At 50.1% G+C, this 17,186-nt stretch overlaps 1 protein-coding gene across 1 annotated transcript; it reads left to right on the top strand.

Annotated features, from left to right (window-relative positions):
• Positions 1-14,283: 14,283 nt before the first annotated feature.
• Positions 14,284-16,519, top strand: CGREF1 (cell growth regulator with EF-hand domain 1; the record flags this gene model as incomplete). Its single annotated transcript, XM_084236077.1, has 5 exons — positions 14,284-14,360; positions 15,349-15,414; positions 15,500-15,570; positions 15,693-15,817; positions 16,022-16,519. The coding sequence occupies 5 exons, from the start codon at positions 14,284-14,286 to the stop codon at positions 16,517-16,519; spliced, it is 837 nt and encodes a 278-aa protein (XP_084092203.1).
• Between the last annotated feature and the right edge of the window lie 667 nt (positions 16,520-17,186).

Genomic DNA, 17,186 nt, shown 5'->3' with positions numbered 1-17,186 from the left:
GGGCTTTCCCAGGAGAGGGTGTAACAGGGTGGTCCCCAGGAAAGGGGGAGGTTCCAGGTTCTCTGCCCCACCCAAAAGGAGGGTGGAGCTGAACAGGGAGAGAAGAAGCTGCAGAGGAGACTGAGGGAGGGAGGAAGCAGGATGGAGACAGAAGGAGACCTGGAGGAGGCGCATGGAGCCTAGAGACATGTGAAGAAACTGCACTTGCCTTTTGGTCGTGGACTGGTTGAAATAGATGTGGGTGAAACTTGTGGGGAGGTGACAATGGCGGTTTTGTCTTGATTTCAATTTTGCTCTTTTCCTCCCAGACTTGTCTGGTTGTTTCTGATCCTTTTCTGTGGGTCCCCACTGGAAGATGCTTTAGACTTGTGGCAGGCTTTGGGGCCTTGCTCTGGGCCAATCCCATTTGGATGGACTTTTACCTACGAGGGGACAGGTAACTTTGGGTGCTTGATTTAGAAACTTTATTCTTTGGGCCTCCCCAGCAGTGCAGCGGGTTGAGCGCAGCGCTGTGCAGCTGTCCGCAGCCTCTGAGGTGAGGGTTCGATTCCTGTCCAGCCAGGGAGAAACCCACATGGCGGGATAGACCTCTCCTGCCTCACACGCAGCTCCCCTCAGCAGTGTCTTCAGTCCGTCTGCCTGTTCTGCTCCCTGCTCTGTCCAGTGAACTCTCTCACCCTCCTGCACTTCTGGTCTGTACCCCAGTTCTTGTATAAATAAATCTTTAAAAAAAAAAAAAGAAAAAGAAAACAAAAGGAAAAACTTTAGAGAAAACTATATTCTTTGCCTTTCCTGTATTGTTTCCTAATTGTATTAAAGTTCCTTTTCATTAAAGTCTCATATGTTTTGTGTTGATGCGGCAGATGGCAGAACCTATTTAGAGCAGGCAGGCTTGTGGAGTCTGGGCTGCCCTTCTCCCTGCCCTGTAACAAGGGGAGGGGGAAGAGAGTAGTGATTCCAGGAGCAGGAACTGTAGAAGCAGAAGCCTGCTGTGAAGGACTTCATAGAGGAACCTAGAGGGACTTCCTAGAGGAAGCCGTTGGACTGGAGCATAGGAGATGGTCAAGAAGCAGGCTGTGAACACCGCATGAAGGGTGTTAGAGTCACCCTAGGGGTGAAGGAGAGTCATCAGTTTTAAGAAGGGCTCTGCAAGGTGACTTAGAGGAATAAGTTACTGGAGAGTGAATTGGGGGAGGATGAGAGTGAAAGTAAAGAGGCCACTCAGAGGCAGTCACAGAACCTGGGCCTTTAACCACCGAGGCTGCCTGAAGGGGGGGGGGGGGAGCGAAACTTCAAGGTAGGAGGCAGAATTGACAAGGACTGCAAGGACTGGCTAGTAAGTTGGAGGTGGGGAGAGCAGGAAGAAGCATGAATGGTCCCCATTTTTTCTAACTGCATAGGTTCAGGGATTCATGGTAGTAACCCCCAAAATATGGAAACTGGGGAAGGGGGAGACTTGAGGTAGAAGGTGACACACTCAGACCCGGACACAGAGGTTGGGTAGATGTTCTAATTGTGTTTTTTACATTTTGTGTTTGTCTCTTTGGCTTCTATTAATCACAAGGCCAAACTAATGACCAAAATTATTTACCTGGCCCCTGTGATCTGGAGCCCACACTCCAAGCCGCTTCCTTTATCTAACTCTCACACCAACCAGCATTTCCTGTCTCCTAAGTCAAGGCAGGGTCAGGTACCAATTAGGGACAGCCCCTGTTCCCCAAAGCCCACCAGGATTATTCAAATTAACCATTGTGAACTGAACCCCCCCACCACACCCCCTTCCTTTGCTCCCCTTCTCTGCTTCTGACCTAACTGGTGTGTGGGACTGTGTGGCAAGCTGTGCCTCTCATTTCTAGGAGGAACTGTCACCATCAACTTCTCTTTCAATGGCACTGACCTCTTGTGTGGTCACTTAGTCACCTTTATAAATTAAGATCTGGGTAAAATCAGTAGGACATTCAATTCCTGTGTAGTCTGGGGCTTAGAGATTGGAATTCAAGATTTGAATTCATCAGCATTTAGAGGATATATTAATTCTCAGGGTTGCAGCAACACAGTACCACACACAAACTGGGTATCTTAAGCGACAGAAATTTATTGTCTCCCAATTCTGGAGGCTGGAAGCTCAGGATCAAGGTGTCAGCAGGACTGCTTCCTTTGGAGAACTGTGAGGAAGCTCTGTTGCGTATCGCTCTAGCTTCTTTCTGGTGGTTTGCTGGCAGTCTTTGGTGTTCCTTGCTATGAAGAAGCTTCACTTCAACCTCTGCCTTCATCTTTATGTGCTCTTCTCCGTGTGTGTGTGTGTGTGTGTGTGTGCATGCACACAATATTCCCCCTTTTGTATGGACGCCCATCATATTGGATTTGGGGTCCTCCGTACTCCAGCCTGATCTCATCTTATCTGTTTCTGCACTACTCTATTTCCAAACAAGGTCACATCCTGAGATACTGGGGGTTAAGACTGCAACGTGTGAATGGGGAGGGGGTGTGTAGCACAATTCAACCAATAACAGGTGACGATGGGGGCTTCCTGAACAGAGCAGGTGGGACATGAGGAGAGAACACAAAAGGAACTCTGAGGCATGAAGAAGACTGACCAGGAGGAAGGGTGTTGCTGTATCCATTGGGGGTCTAGAGGCAGTGTCCACCTCAGGAACAGGAAGGACCACAGGGTGACCTTGATGATTATTGTGATGGGTGTGGATGGAAAGGAGCTAATGGGGAGGGAGACAGGACAGATTCCGGAGAGGCAAGAAGTCATTCATTCAAAGAACTAAGTTGCCGCGGACCAGCACAGCAGTAGATGATGAGGCCGTCTCAGCGTTGAGAGAAACGTGCAGGGTGGTCAGGGCATCGGCGAAAGAAATGACAAACAGACACACTTCAAGAGAGTGTAAATCTGAGTGTAATTTTCTTTGAGTTTGTGACTAGTATATATGTTTCTAAAAGCACAGGAACAGTGAATATCAATGAAATCAGCTTGCTCATGGATTTAGCTTATCACTGATAGGGCTAGCCTCATTCTTAAGTAGATAGACCATTAGTTTTGTTTTTAAGCTATATAATCGCATTTTGTTTTACTAACTACTTTTTTCACCTAAACTGTATTTCAATTATTACAGGGTTTAGTAACGTTTCATTTGAGTCAGCCTTGTGTTAAGGATTTCATATGATTTTTTAATTAACAACCAATGAACTTTATAGAAGAAAAAGGAAGTTTAGAAAGACAATAAGGGAGTAAAGTTTGTAGTTCTAGAAAGACAAGATAAGGTTTTTTGTAGTAGCATTCTTGTAGTGGTTCCTGGTGGTCGTTATCTTTTGATAAGCATCTGTCTTATCTATGTCTTCAGGGAACTTTGCTGTACTTCCCTGCGTGCTGGTTCCTTGCCCAGCCGGACTTAGGGACCGTGGCGAAAGCCATTAGCCCTAAAGGTCACTGCAGGGGAAGGTGCAGCACTAAGTCCTTGGGTCGCTGGGTGAGACGTAGCCCCAAGCCTAGGTGGAGGGACTGGCCACTGGGACAGAAAGAGGCCATACTCCACTGTGACCACAAACCAGGGCCACTCTCTGCAACACTCCCTGCTGACCACCCCGAAGATGATGCTTTTTCCAGACCCTCACCCCACCTCACCCCTGCAACTCACAAGGAGCCCCTCCAGTGAGGCGACCATCGGCCACACAGCGACAATTTGCTGGGCACCAGCAGTCAGAGCTGCCACTGAAGTGACCAGAGCACCTAGGAAGCGTTCGCGGGGCTGCAGACACGCAGCGGCAACACCTGGGCCGCCGCACGCCCACCCCTCGCTGGCCACGCCCCCGCCGCTGCCGCCCGAGACGGCCCCGCTGAGCCTCGGGCTCCCGCCGCGCGCGCACACGCCAGCCGCCGCGCCCCGCGGGAAGCTGCGCTCCACGCCGCCGCACACCTGGTCCCCGCGGGCGGTGCAGGCGCAGCCTCGCGGGTCAGCCGGCGCCCCGCCCCCCCCGCCTCCCGCCCCCCCCGCCTCCCGCCCCCCCCCGCCTCCCGCCCCCCCCCGCCTCCCGCCCCCCCCCGCCTCCCGCCCCCCCCCGCCTCCCGCCCCCCCCCGCCTCCCGCCCCCCCCCCCGCCTCCCGCCCCCTCCCCTGCCCTGCGCGGCGCACTCCTCCCGCGGGGCCCAGGGCGGGGGCCCGGCCGGGGTCGGAGGGCCGGGGCGGGGCGGGACGCGCCGGGCTCCGGACTCTGCCCGGCCCGGGCGGCGGCCGCGGCGGGAGGCGACGTGGGCGGCCACGTGGAGCGGCGGGCGGGCGGGGCGCGGGGAGCAGCCCCGGCGCGGAGCCGCGAGGACGCCGCGGGACCCAGGCGCGCCCGCAGGTGAGTTCGAGCCCCGCCCGCGCGCCGAGGCTGCGGGACCCCGCCACGCCGCGGGGACCCCCCCGGCCGCGGGGACCCCCTGGCCGCGGCGCGGGCCCGCGGGCGGCGGCGGCCCCCGAGTCCGGATGCTGAAGGCGCCGCCGCGCTGCTCCCGCGGCCCGGACGCGCGGGCGCGGGGCCTCGCCGGGGAGCGCGCGGGAGGGAGAGGCTCGCTCGGCCCGGCGCGGTGCGGGGCGCGTCCCCGGCGCGTTCCCCTCCCGCGCCTCTGGTCGCTGCGGGAGGGCGGGGGCCGCGGGCCGGACCTTCATCCTCGCCGGACTGATGAAGCGCGCGAGGCTCGGGGCGCGCCGGCCCATCACCCGCGGGGGGCGTCAGGCCTCTCCCGGGAGGGGGAAGGCCTGGGGGGGCAGGGGCGCGGAGGAGAGCACCAGGGCGAGGACTCAGTTAAAAGTAACTTCCCGACAATTCCCCCCCACCCCACCCCACCCCACCCCCCACCCCGGCTGGAAACGGACCAGATGCCCGGGGAGGAACTGGGTTCCTGTTCTGGAAAGCCAAGTGGAAGCTGAATGAGTATTGACAGGGATGCTGTGGAAGACATTTCTGCACTGGATGGAAAATTACACAAGACAAGCTGTTTGGTTTTCTCTTAAACTTTTTTTCCCCAATGCATTTTCTCTTTTAATTGAAGTAATATCACGTTATAACATAAATTTCAAGTGTGCACTGTTGAAGACCAGCGTCTGTATATACTACATTAAGTTCACCGCTGAAAATCCAATTTTGTCTTTCACCTACAACTATCCCCTTTGTCGGATTTCCCACCCCACCCTAAGATAACCTTCTAAGGCCCTGCCACCTCCTAGAATCAGAAACACTCAAAGAGTGTCTGTCTGGCCAGCCACCAAACTATCTTATCCTGAGCCCCTATGAGGTGGGTATCCTCATTTTTAAAATAAACACCTTGCCTAGGTGACACTGTTATCGTGAGAGGCAGCAGTTGAGCAGAGGTTTAATCCCAAGGCCAACTCCTCCCGCACGCTGGTGCAAAGGCCCAAAGAAATCCCAGGTCATGGAGAATGGGGTGTGTATTTGTATGTGTAGGATGTGGATAACTTCATTGCAGTGCACGCCGTTAACTGCTAACTAACAGCTATGGTGGCTTTCATGTGGTCATCAGGGAGAATTAGGATCCTGCACATTACAGTTATAGGAAATGATTAGGAACATTTTTATTTGACAGGCAGTGGTTCAATAACTTTTGTAGTGCTGTTGCTTGCCAAAGTTTTGTAAGTGCTTAGCAATTGTGTAAGTGTGAACAAATCACATTTCACCTAAGTTCTTTCTAATAATGGAGGTGGGTTACCTGTACCAGAGAAGTCACAGTTGGAAGCATTACTTAAGAAATTATAACTTAGGGCATCCCTGGTGGCCTAGGAGTCAAGTCTTAGCGCTGTTACTGCTAGGGCCTGAGTTTGATCCCTGCCCAGGGAGCTGACCCACATATGGCGCAGCAGGCCTCTCCTGTCTCGCCCACTGCCCCCTCTCAGCAATGTATTTCAGTAGATCCATTTGTTTTGCTCCCCAGTCTGTCTCTGGAGAATCCTCTCATCCCCCCAGCCTACACCCCCATTCTTCAAATAAATAAACCAACAAATCTTTAAAATAAAAAAGAAAGAAAATATGACATAGATGGCACAAAAAGTCGATGTGCAGTTATGTTTGTGGACTGCACCAGAACGCTGAGGTTGTCAGGGAGGCTCAGGATATTCCATGTAGAGGGTGGAGGAGCTTGGGCAAAAGCTCTGAAAAGTGAAAGTGAAAAGTATTTCAGGAGACTCCCTCTGTTGGAAGCAGTGGAGTGTGATGGAGCACTGGAAGATGAGTCTAAAATGGTAACTTGATATCTGATATTGGGCCTTGAAGACCAGTGAGGACTCCGGACTGTAGTGGAAACAGGCAGCCATGGAAGGTTTAGGAGCAGGAGCAGTGTAGTTGTAGCAAAGGAAAATTAATCTGATGTAGATATGGAGGGTTCTTTAAAAGAAGATACAATAGCAGAGACAAGAATAACAGGCTACTGCATTAGTTTGTACAAGAAGTAATGTTATCCGCTTGGTATTTGCTGTAACTCGAAGGTAAGCACTGTCATCTTCGTGACGCAGATTAGATACTGAAGTTTAGCGAGGATTAATGACTGACCCGACGTCACGGACAGTCGCTGGTGGTGCTGGGACTTGAAGCTAGATTTGGCTGGTTCCTAACCTCTGTTCTCTGTCCACTGCACATACTGACCAGATACACACATGTGCTGGCTACGCAGGACCTACAGTGAAAAGAGTGAGAGTAATTCATGTGGGCAGGGCTCAGGACAGACACATACTTCGTAGGACCCCGTGCAAAAATGCCTAAGAATTTCAAGATGGTGAGAGCACATTAATCTAAGCCCTTCCGAGGGAAGGGCTATGTGTGACTGTACAGGTCGCACACCCATGAAGCCAGTTCTGATTACTATGACAACTTAACAAATCACCCCAAAGCTTAGTGGCTGAAAACAATAGCACTGATTGCCACGAGTGTGTGGTCTGGGAGGGTTATGGAGACAAGTTTGTTTCTGCTTTGTTCAATATTGGCCAGGGCGGTTAGGAGACTGGGTTGGAAGCGTCTGAAGGTTGCTCTCTCACCCAACTGGCCACTGGACTGGAAAGCTGTGAGCAGCTGGAGGCTAGAACAGCGGGGCGCCCCTGCCATCACGGTGTCTGTGCGTTTTCTCCACGTGCTCTGTTCTTGTTCAGCCTGGTAGCTTAAATCATGGATTCAACACTGTCTCTCTTATTACATATGTGCAAGCTTCAGGAGGGAAAGAATTAATAATTCTACCTTATATTATCACCTAACTCATAATAGAGTGCCTCCCTCTAGTACGTGAGCGATACATATTAATAAAATGAATAACTCTTATCCTTATTCTGCAAGCTTATATTTGCCTTCCCTCGGCTGCCAGACTCCTTCCAGGTGACTCAAGGCTCCGGGGTGCATATTTCCATGTCAAGCGAGGGAGAGTGAGAACAGGAACCAGCCAGAAACTGGTCATAAACATCATCTTTTATGAACCAGACTTGGAAGGCACAAAGCACCATTTCACCTGCAGTGAAATAACATCACAAAGATGTCCTCCAGCCGCAAGTCACTCGAGTCCAGGTCACGTTCAAAGAAAGGGGACTTAGAATCGAGTTTTTATGGGGAGTAGTGTCCAAGAATTTGTAGGCATGTTTCTCAAACCAGCACAGTTTGCCTAATGAGTGAGTAGATTGGCGGGGTCTGAGGGGTGCTTCCCCATTATGCCTGAATTGCCACCACCAGAGTGTCTTTGGAGTTGACAAAAATCCTGTGTAAAAGGCAATCGTTCGTGGATGACGGCGCATTAAGACTGAGTAATAGGTTTTGACAGCCACGAGGGATTTAAATTACTCAGGTGCCTCCTTTTGGCCTAGGTCCTGGTGGTAAACAGATGGGGAGGAGAAAGTAATTTGGGGTATCCAGGTGGGAAGACTAGGACAGGACAGTGGGGATGTGTGAAGCCACCACAGAGCAGTCCAGGCAAACGTCTAGAAGGAAAGGGGCTTTCTTGTATAACCGGGCAGTGCATGCCACAGGTCTTGCCTCTTTAACCCTTCCATAGCCCACGAGGAGTTTTCTTATCAGCATCACCTTCCAGATGGGGAGCCTGGGACACGCGGGTCACATGGCCAGCCAGCTGGGAATGCACTTGCACTGGGCAGCCTGAGATGAGCACCCACACCCTCACACTGGGCCCTGCCTCCTCTGCCTCTGCGGTTCTGTATCCCTGTTTTGCCCTTAACCGTTGTTGTAACATTTGTCTTACATATTTGTGAGCTTCGGGAGGAAAAGAATAATTCTTATATTATCATCTTATTTGTAAGAGACTGCCTGGCCCGTAGTATGTGATCGATACGTATTAAAGAAATGGATGACATTTATCCTTATTCTAGGAACTACCATTTGCTTTTCCTGTGGCTGCTTCCCCTCCTGACTGTTGTCACCAAAGGAGTCTGAATCTGCTGGCGCTTCCCATGATTCCTAGTGGCACCCAGGGTCATACCTCTGGCCTTCTCCTTCTGGCTGCTTCTGACCAGCTCGGCCCTTCCGCCCTTAGGAACCACTCCTTCCACCCTAGAGAACCAACCCCTCAGCTGACTCCTGACCCCTCCTCAACACAGCAGTACCCTGGATACAAAGAGCCGGGTGAGGTGCCCTCCCGACCCACTCCCTTAGACCCGCTGTCAGCCACCGAGGCTGCTGCCGGAGCCCCAGGCAGGGCCTTCTCTCCCTCCCCCGGGGCTGGGCACATCTCCCTGCATTTCTTGGATGTCCACTCAAGCTGCGTGTTGAGATTTCTGTCTCCAACCCCCTGCTGAGGCCCAGGTGGTGGACAGTTCCACCCTAATAAGAACCCGGGTCGCCTCGAACCCTGGTTGCTTTCCCTCCAGTTCTCTCTCACTGTCTCCTTGAACCTGATTTGTGGTGTCTTTCATGATACACAAATTTAAACTTTTGATCCACTCAACTCTGTCCATTGTTTCCTTTCAAACTTATGAGTTTGAAATAGTCATCATTTCTAACTAACATTTCATTTCTGCCATATAATACCATTTGCTTAGCCATTGCCTATTGCTTTCATTTCTTTGGACTGACATTAGCAGCACAGTAGCTTTCTATGTTCTATCTAATGTAACCCCAGAATAATATTGTTGGGCTGAAGTTTTGTGGCAGTTAATGCACATTTGCACACCACTCTCTAGAAATGGTTCAAGGTTATAATTCCTCAAACAATGTAGATTAATAGTCACTGATTCATTTCTTTAATGGCTGTAGGGTTATTAAAATTTGCTATTTTTTTTCCCCATCAGTTTTGCTATTAAGTTTTTCTAGGAAATTTGTGATAGCCTCTAATTTCTCAAATTTCTGCTATTTCTGTAGTTAGGTTTCCACTTTCAAGGCTAATATTTAACAATTTCCATTATAATAGTCTTCATTGTTGTTTTTTTAAAGATTTATTTGTTTATGCATACAAGAACTGGGGTATAGGCCAGAGGTTTGCGGGGTGAGAGGATTCACTGGTGACAGAGTGGGGAGCAGAACAGGCAGACTGACTGAAATACACTGCTGAGGGGAGCAGCGGGCAAGTCAGAAGAGGTCTGCTGCGCCATGTGGGTCAGCAACCTGGCCAGAACTAGTGCCACAGTGGCTGATGATAGCTTGACAACTCTGTTGTTAACCCCTGCTCCACTAGGGAGGCCCTAAATCTTCTACATCCTTACTGATTTTCAGTCTGCTTAGTAATTCAAATGCTGGATGAGACATATTCAATTCTCCCACCACAGTGACAGATTTTTCTCCTTGTAGTTATGTTGGATTTTTTAAGACTTTCTTATTTTAGAACAGTTTAGGTTGATAGCAAAGCAGAGAGGAAGGCACAGAGATTTCCCATATGCCCTCTGCTGCCCCAGGCAGAGCCTCCCCATTTATCCGCATCCTCTGGAGAGCGCCACGTGGTGACTAGATGAAACTGGACCGACAGTGATCGTTCGGTCTCTGTTGACATTCAGCAGGTTTGGACAAATATTTAATGACATGTATTCACCATCACAGTATCGTATAGTTTTCATTGCCCTGACAATCCTCTGTGCTTCGCCTATTCATCCCTTCCAGTCCTGAGAAACCAGTGATCTTTTAACTCTCTCTATAGTTTTGCCTTTTCCAGACCGTCCCATAGTTGGAATCATACCATATACAACCTTTTCAAACTGGCTTCTTTCGCTTAGTAACATGCACTTAAATTTCCTCCCTGTCTTCTCATGGCTCGATAGCGCATTTCTCTGTAGCATGGAATAATATTCCACTGTCTGGATCTACCAGTTTATTTATCCATTCACCTACTGAAGGACATGTTACTTCTAAGTTTTGGGCAATTATGAATAAAGCCGCTGTAAGTATCTGTGTCCAGGGTTTTTGTGTGGACCTAAGTTCAACTCCTTTGGGTAAATACCAGCGAGCACAATGGCTGGATTGTATGGTAAGAAAATGTTTAATTTTACAAGGAACCGCCCAAGTGTCTTCCAAAGTAGCTGTACCATTCTGCATTCCCAACAGCAGTAAGTGAGAGTTGCTGCTGCTCCACATCCCTGCTGGCGTCAGTGTCGTCTGCATCGTGGATTTGGGTCATTCTAATAGGTGTGTGGTCAGTTTTTGCTTTAGATATTTTGAGGCTGTTATTCGATACCTTCAAATTTAGAGTTATTGTATCTTTCCTAGGGATTAAACTTAAAAAAAATTATTTATGCAAAAAAGAGCTAGGGTGTAGGCCAGAGGTGTGGGGATGGTGGGGGCAGGGGGCGGGGAATGGTGAGAGGATTCACCACAGACAGAGTGGAGGGCAGAAAAGGCAGACTGACTGAAATACACTGCTGAGGGGAGCAGCGGGGAGACAGGAGAGGTCTGCTGCGGCATATGTGGGTCAGCTCACTGGCCGGAGATCAAACTTGTGATGCAGTGGCGACTGCTTGATAGTGCTGAGACTTAACCCCTTGTGTCACCAGGAAGGCCCCCCAGGGATTAAACTCAGGGATTAAAGTTTTGTGCATTCTATAACGACACCCTTTTACCTATAAAGATTTTCACCTTAAAGTCTCTTTAGTCTAATGTGAGCAATGAGACACCAGCTTCCTTTTGTCTAGTGTTACTTAATAAGCCTTCCGTTCTTCTGCTTGCAACCTTTTTTATCTATTTGGGTTAATCTCTTAAAAATTGCATATAAGTATATTTTGCTTTATATAACTTTTGAAAATCTGTTTCTTAAGGGATGATTTTATACAATTTATATTTATACAATTTATATGATTTTATATAATATATCTAAGTGTATATATTTAGATCTATTTTTACCATTTTATTTTGTGCTTTTTATTTGTTCTTCCTTTTAACTTTCATTTTATATTTTAGTTTCTTCTTTTTTCCCCCTGTCTTCCTTCAAATGGATTTTTTTTAAATTCCACTCATTTTCTTCTCTGCTGGCTTGAAGTCTTACATTCCATTTCTAATTTTTTAGAGCTTAGCCTTAACATATTTTACATGTGTATTCAATAAAGCTGATCAATATGTCTAATCTCTTCCAAGACAATTATCCTCAACTTATTTCTTAATATTGTCCAATAGTGTCATTCAGTCCACCTTTCTTGCCCCATATGTTAACATAATTATTATTCGTTGATTAGATTTTCCACATATTTCTGATTTCTGGTTTCTGATTTTGATCGCTATTTTTCCTTGCATTTTAAACTTTCTGGAATTTTGAAATAGATTCCTTTTTTCTGAATGGACTACATAACATTTCTTTTAATAGAGGAATATTGGTAATATTGGTAATAAATTCTCTAATTTGTAACTTATCAAAATTGTTTTTGTTTCTCCTTATTCTTGAAAGATAATTTTCTGAGACTAAAATTCTAGAATGGCAATCCCTCTTTTCTCAGCATATTAAAATATGCTTCTTTTCTTCTTAATGTCCTCTCATTGTAAATCAACAGCTTTGGGTGTGCATTTCTGTTTATTTAATCTTCCTGAGATTTTTGTGCTTCCTGGGTTGGCATATTTATGCTTTGCAATATATTGCAAATATAAATATTTATTTATACATACAAGAACTGGGGTGTAGGCCAGAAGTGCTGGGGGGGAGAGGATTCACCAGAGACAGAGTGGGGAGCAGAACAGGCGGATTGACTGAAATACATTGCTGAGAGGAGCAGCAGTCGAGACAGGAGAGGTCTGCTGGGCCATGTGGGTTGCTCCCTGGCTGGGGATCAAACTCAGGCCATAAATTTGATAGCACTGAAACTCAACCCTTAGGCCATCAGGGATGGCCTCAGGTATTTCTTAAAATACTGTTTCTACCCAATTTTCTCTATTATCTCCTGTATCCTCCATGCAACTTCACCTTTATGTTTACTAGGTCTCTAACTCAATGAGCTACATCCTGGATAATTTATTCCGATCTGTTTTCCAGTTCATTAATTCTTACACCATCTGTGTCTAATCTGTTTAACTCACTCATTGCATTTTTTGAGTCAATCTTTTTATTTATGTAAGTTTTGTTTCTTCAAATCTACTTGTTCATTTTTATGCTTTTATTTCTTTCCCATAGTTTTAAGCTTATCTTTGATTTCTTAAAACATATTAAATATACTTTAATAGTGTGTGCGATAATCCCAGTATCTTAGTTTTTGCAAGTCTGGTTTTACCTGCTGTCATCTTGCTGGTGCTCACACATGGTGTCTTCTTTCCCTGTGTTTATGACTCTTTGAGTATGAGTTCATGCTCCCTGAAACTTTACCTCTGGAACTTCTTTGAGGCCTGGGGTGGAGCTGTGCTCCTCCAGAGAAGATGTAAATTTTCCTCTGTCAGTTAACTGGGGCCACTGTCAACCAGGCGCCATTTCCAAATGAACCGTGAACTTTAGAGGAAGATTAGTTCAGCTTCCAAGTCGCGTTACAGCAGGGTTGTCACTGATGCTCAGGGAAGGGTTTTTTCTCCCTTCTGCATAGGATCAAGATCAAGATAGGCAAGATTCTCTGCTGCCTTTGATCATGACAAATTTACTTTTCGTTCCTCCTTTGATAGAGAGTGGCGTTGTTCGAATCCCAATGCTCAAGAAATCTTCCGTGGGTCTCCAGTACTACGTGCACCCCGGCTTTATCTCTTTTGTCTCTCATCTCCTCCAGTGCACTAAGCACTCACACTGATAGCCCAAGGCTACCAGGGTTTGGTTTGGCAGAAACTCTATAGTCTAAAAGCTGACTTAAAGCGCACTTTTCCCCTGGAATACCATTTTCACTGTGCGTTTTTACTCTGAGAATTTCTTACTTTCTTGCCAACTCAGTGCACTTTCTATTTTATTTTATTTTATTTATTTATTTATATATTTTTTAATCCAGCTTAGGAGTTCCTTTCACTGGGATGCTTACTATTGAAATGGAGGGCTGAGTACTCTTCTAGTCTCCGCTTTACTGATTATGTCCACCAGATGACAGGCCGATCTCTATTCCGACTGCCTGCCTAGATGGGCAGCTCTCCCGGGTGCAGCCTCTAAAGCCCTAGGATGGATGTCACCAGCGAAGGCTTGTGAACACCTTTAGGGCAGCTGTGGCTTTAGCTCCTGTTTGCTCACTGGGGATTATGGACACCATCAAACTCTGTAGACTCAGTGTATCTGTGGGGACCACCATGTGCATGGAAGAAGGAACATTTCTGTGACTCTTCTCCCTGTCCTTGTTTTTCTCAAGATTTATTTATTTAGACTGCACTGGGGTACAGTCCAGAGATGTGGAGAGGGGGTAGTGAGAGGATTCACCGGAGACAGATGGGGAGCAGAACAGGCGGACTGACTGAAATACACTGCTGAGGGGAGCAGTGGTGAGACAGGAGAGGTCTGCTGCGCCATGTGGGTAGCTCCCTGGCCGAGATCAGGAGATGAACTTGGGGATTGAACTCATGCTGCAGTAGCTGCCGATAGCTTCATAGTGCTGACAACCCCTTGTGCCACCAGAGAGACCCCCATGTCTTTGTTTTGCTGCTGCTTCCTCAAAGCAGCTGTGGGAGGGGCTCCTCGCTATGTCCGTCTGCCAGAGCAGGTCTGCCGCGTGCACTGTACGCACTGGATCCAGAGTAAGATTTGTTTTGCACTAAACCCCACAGGGGGTCGCTGATGTCTGTGCTGGGCTCCTCCCTGAGCAAGAGGGCTGTCACCTGGGCTGCAGGTAAGACAGGAGACAAGGCATTCCTACCGATCCCCTGCTCTGGGGAGGGCACCCCTTCCCCCTGACTCTCTAATTCTGTTCTGGTTCCAGTTACAGGAATGATGCTTCCTTTGATGATGAGAATGCTAGTGCTGCTGCTGCCCCTGGCCCATGCTGCCCCCAAGGACGGAGCCTTGAGGTAACAGGATTCGGAGGGGGGCACTGTGGCCTAGAGCAGGGGGAGTCTCTGGAGATCCCAAGGGTGTGGTGGGCCCCTCTGGGAGGCAGGGGACTGGGGCGTGTATTCCCTGACGCGTATCCCTCTCCCCCACCTCACCTCTGCCTTGTGCATTCAGTTCATGTCTGCGGGGCTCCCTGGGAAGCTGGGAGCTCAGTCCAATGAGGGGCGCAGCACAGGGAAGAAGCTGCTGGTGGGGAACGGGCTGCAGTTCTCATCAAGACCTTACAGCGGCGACTCCAGGGGAATTGAGATCATTAGTGTATTATTTGTTTCACCTGAATGCCATTCTCAAGGTGTCATGTAGCAGTACATGCAGGGGTGGGGGTGCTGATTGGGATAGAGGACAAGTGCAGGAGCAGCGGCAAGGGCTGCAGCAGTGATGCAGTTGCTTCAGCAGCTCTGCTGACTTGCCAGCGTCACAGGTCTGGATTGACTTGGCAAACAGGTGCCCCTGTCCAGAACTGGGAGCAAACCCCGAGCTTTAAAGACTGACAAAGGATCCTGAGCAGACTGAAACTCTAAAACCAGCATGTATGCTTGGGAAAAAGTAGAGTCCCATTTGGGCCAGGGGAGGAAATCAGGTCCGTGTGAGACTGGGCAGTGCCCCCGGGCGCAAGCGCAGACCTGCCCTCGGCTCCTGGGCTTTGGCTGCTTTGCCCGTTACTGGCTTTCACTGTCCAGCTTGTGTCTGTTGGGTGCGGCCTCATCTGGCTGCTACCTACCAGAGGTTTTGAGATTTTACTCAGCAGCTAAGCTAGGAATCTGGAAAAGCAGTCTCAGTAAGCTCCTACTTCCAAGGAGGCTAGAAGGCCTCCTCCCACAGGATTCCTAGGAAACTCCCTCTGGGTCTGGGGAGAGAACTCTGACAAGAGTTTGGGGGTGAAAGACAGGGAGGCTGGGGCCCAGGGAGGCTCTTTGAAAGGCCAGGCCTTCCCTCCCCCTCCAGGCTGGACCCTGAAGTTCAACACCAGCCCTTGCTCAACCCCTTCCAGCCAGGCCAGGAGCAACTCCGGTGAGTAGGCTGCGCTGGGGCCTGAGGACTTGGCCGTGGCTGCAAACTAGGCCTCTCCTGGGCTGATTTTCCACTTTTCTGACAGACTTCTGCAGAGCTACCTAAAGGGACTACAGGGGATGGAAGAGGAACCGGATCACATGAGCCGGGAGCAGGGTGAGGGCCTAGGCTGATGGGGGAGGCTCGGGCCGTTCTAGCTGGGACTGACCGTGGGCCAGGCGTGGCCTCCTGCCTTCGCCTGCCCTGACGCTGCTTCTGATCAGGCTGTTCTTCCTCAGTTCTCCTCTACCTCGTTGCCCTGCATGACTACGACCAGAGTGGACACCTGGATGGCCTGGAGCTGCTGTCCATGTTGACAGCAGCTCTTGCTCCTGGAGCTGCTGACTCTCCTGCCCCCAACCCGGTAAGCCCCATTGGCTGGGGGGTCCCCTTCTCCTGTGAAGGAGACCCAGCTCCTAAGGGCTTTGGTCTCTTTCATCCGGACCCCTTTGGTGACTCCCCCGTGAAAGGAGGGCTCAAAGCCTGGCTGGCAGGGATGCAGGGGTGTGTTGGGCAGGGCAGGGCCCCTGGTCACTGTAGACTCCATGGTGACCGTGTGCTTCCACAGGTGATCCTGGTGGTGGACAAGGTGCTGGAGACCCAGGACCTGAATGGGGATGGACTCATGACCCCTGGGGAGCTCATCAACTTCCCAGGAGAGGCCCCAAGTCAGGCAGAGCCCAGAGAGCCCCTGGAGCCACAGGATATTGGGAGGCAGCCCCTGTCCACTAAAATCCCATCAAGACAAGAAGCACAGGAAGCCCCAGACCCCAGAGACCAAGCTGGGGGACCAGAGGAGTCCAGAAGGGGATCTGTGGAGCCTGCACAGGAAGCTGGGGGCCCAGTTGAGGCCGAAGGAGAAGCCCCAGGTCCTGGAGGGGAGACTGGGCACCCGGCTGAGGCTGAAGGAGAAGCCCCAGGCCCTGGAGGGGAGACTGAGGGACAGGCAGAGGCCCCAGACACTAGAAAGGAGGCAGAAGAGCTTCCACAGGAAACGCTGGAGTCTAGGAACACCCCCGATGAGTTTGAGGCTCATGCTATTCAAATGGAGAACGATGAGATGTAAACCTTTCCCCCCTGCAAGTGTGAGCGCCAGCGCATAAGCTCTGAAGGGTGCGTCTCTGGAGAAGGACCACCTCCGTGTCCCCTTCCCAGCCCCCGCGGGGGCGGGTCTTTCTGTGCAGGTCTGGGAGACCCTATATTGAGGGGCAGCTCTGGAGTCAGCCCACCAAATAAAGAACCGAATGAACCGTGCCCCGGGCATGTCTACAGTGTGCCTGCCAGACCCGGGGGCCCAGCGGGGGGGGGAACTGGGCAGGTCTTGGAGAAGCAGGGATGCGGCTTTCCCAGTGTCCCCGGCCAGTGCTGAGACGCAGGGGAGTACAGCACCAGGCCATGGCCGGCTGCAGACCACCCTGGGAAGAGCGCCAGCCCTCCCGGGAGCCCACATACCTCGGTGCCCCCTCTCCTGGTGTTCCTCCGGGGCTCATCTTCCCCAAGGCCGCATCTGCGCTCTGTGCCCCCGCCGTGTGAACAACAACCTCTCCTGAGAGCAGAGCACACGCCAGCCATCCAGCTGGGCACGTCACCTATTGCCTGATTTTATCCTCGCGATCATTCTAGGATCATGCAGAATTAGTTCCGTTTACCAGGTGAAGAAATTGAGGAGACGAGTTCAGTCACGTACCCGGGTGACAAAGCTTAAGTGGTGGGTATGAACTCGGGTCTGTCTG

The sequence above is a fragment of the Talpa europaea genome (assembly GCF_964194135.1).
Source record: "Talpa europaea genome assembly, chromosome: 6".
Taxonomy (NCBI): domain Eukaryota; kingdom Metazoa; phylum Chordata; class Mammalia; order Eulipotyphla; family Talpidae; genus Talpa; species Talpa europaea.
The sequence above is the reverse complement of the archived record's forward strand: the minus strand, read 5'-3'. Positions and strand labels throughout refer to the sequence as shown.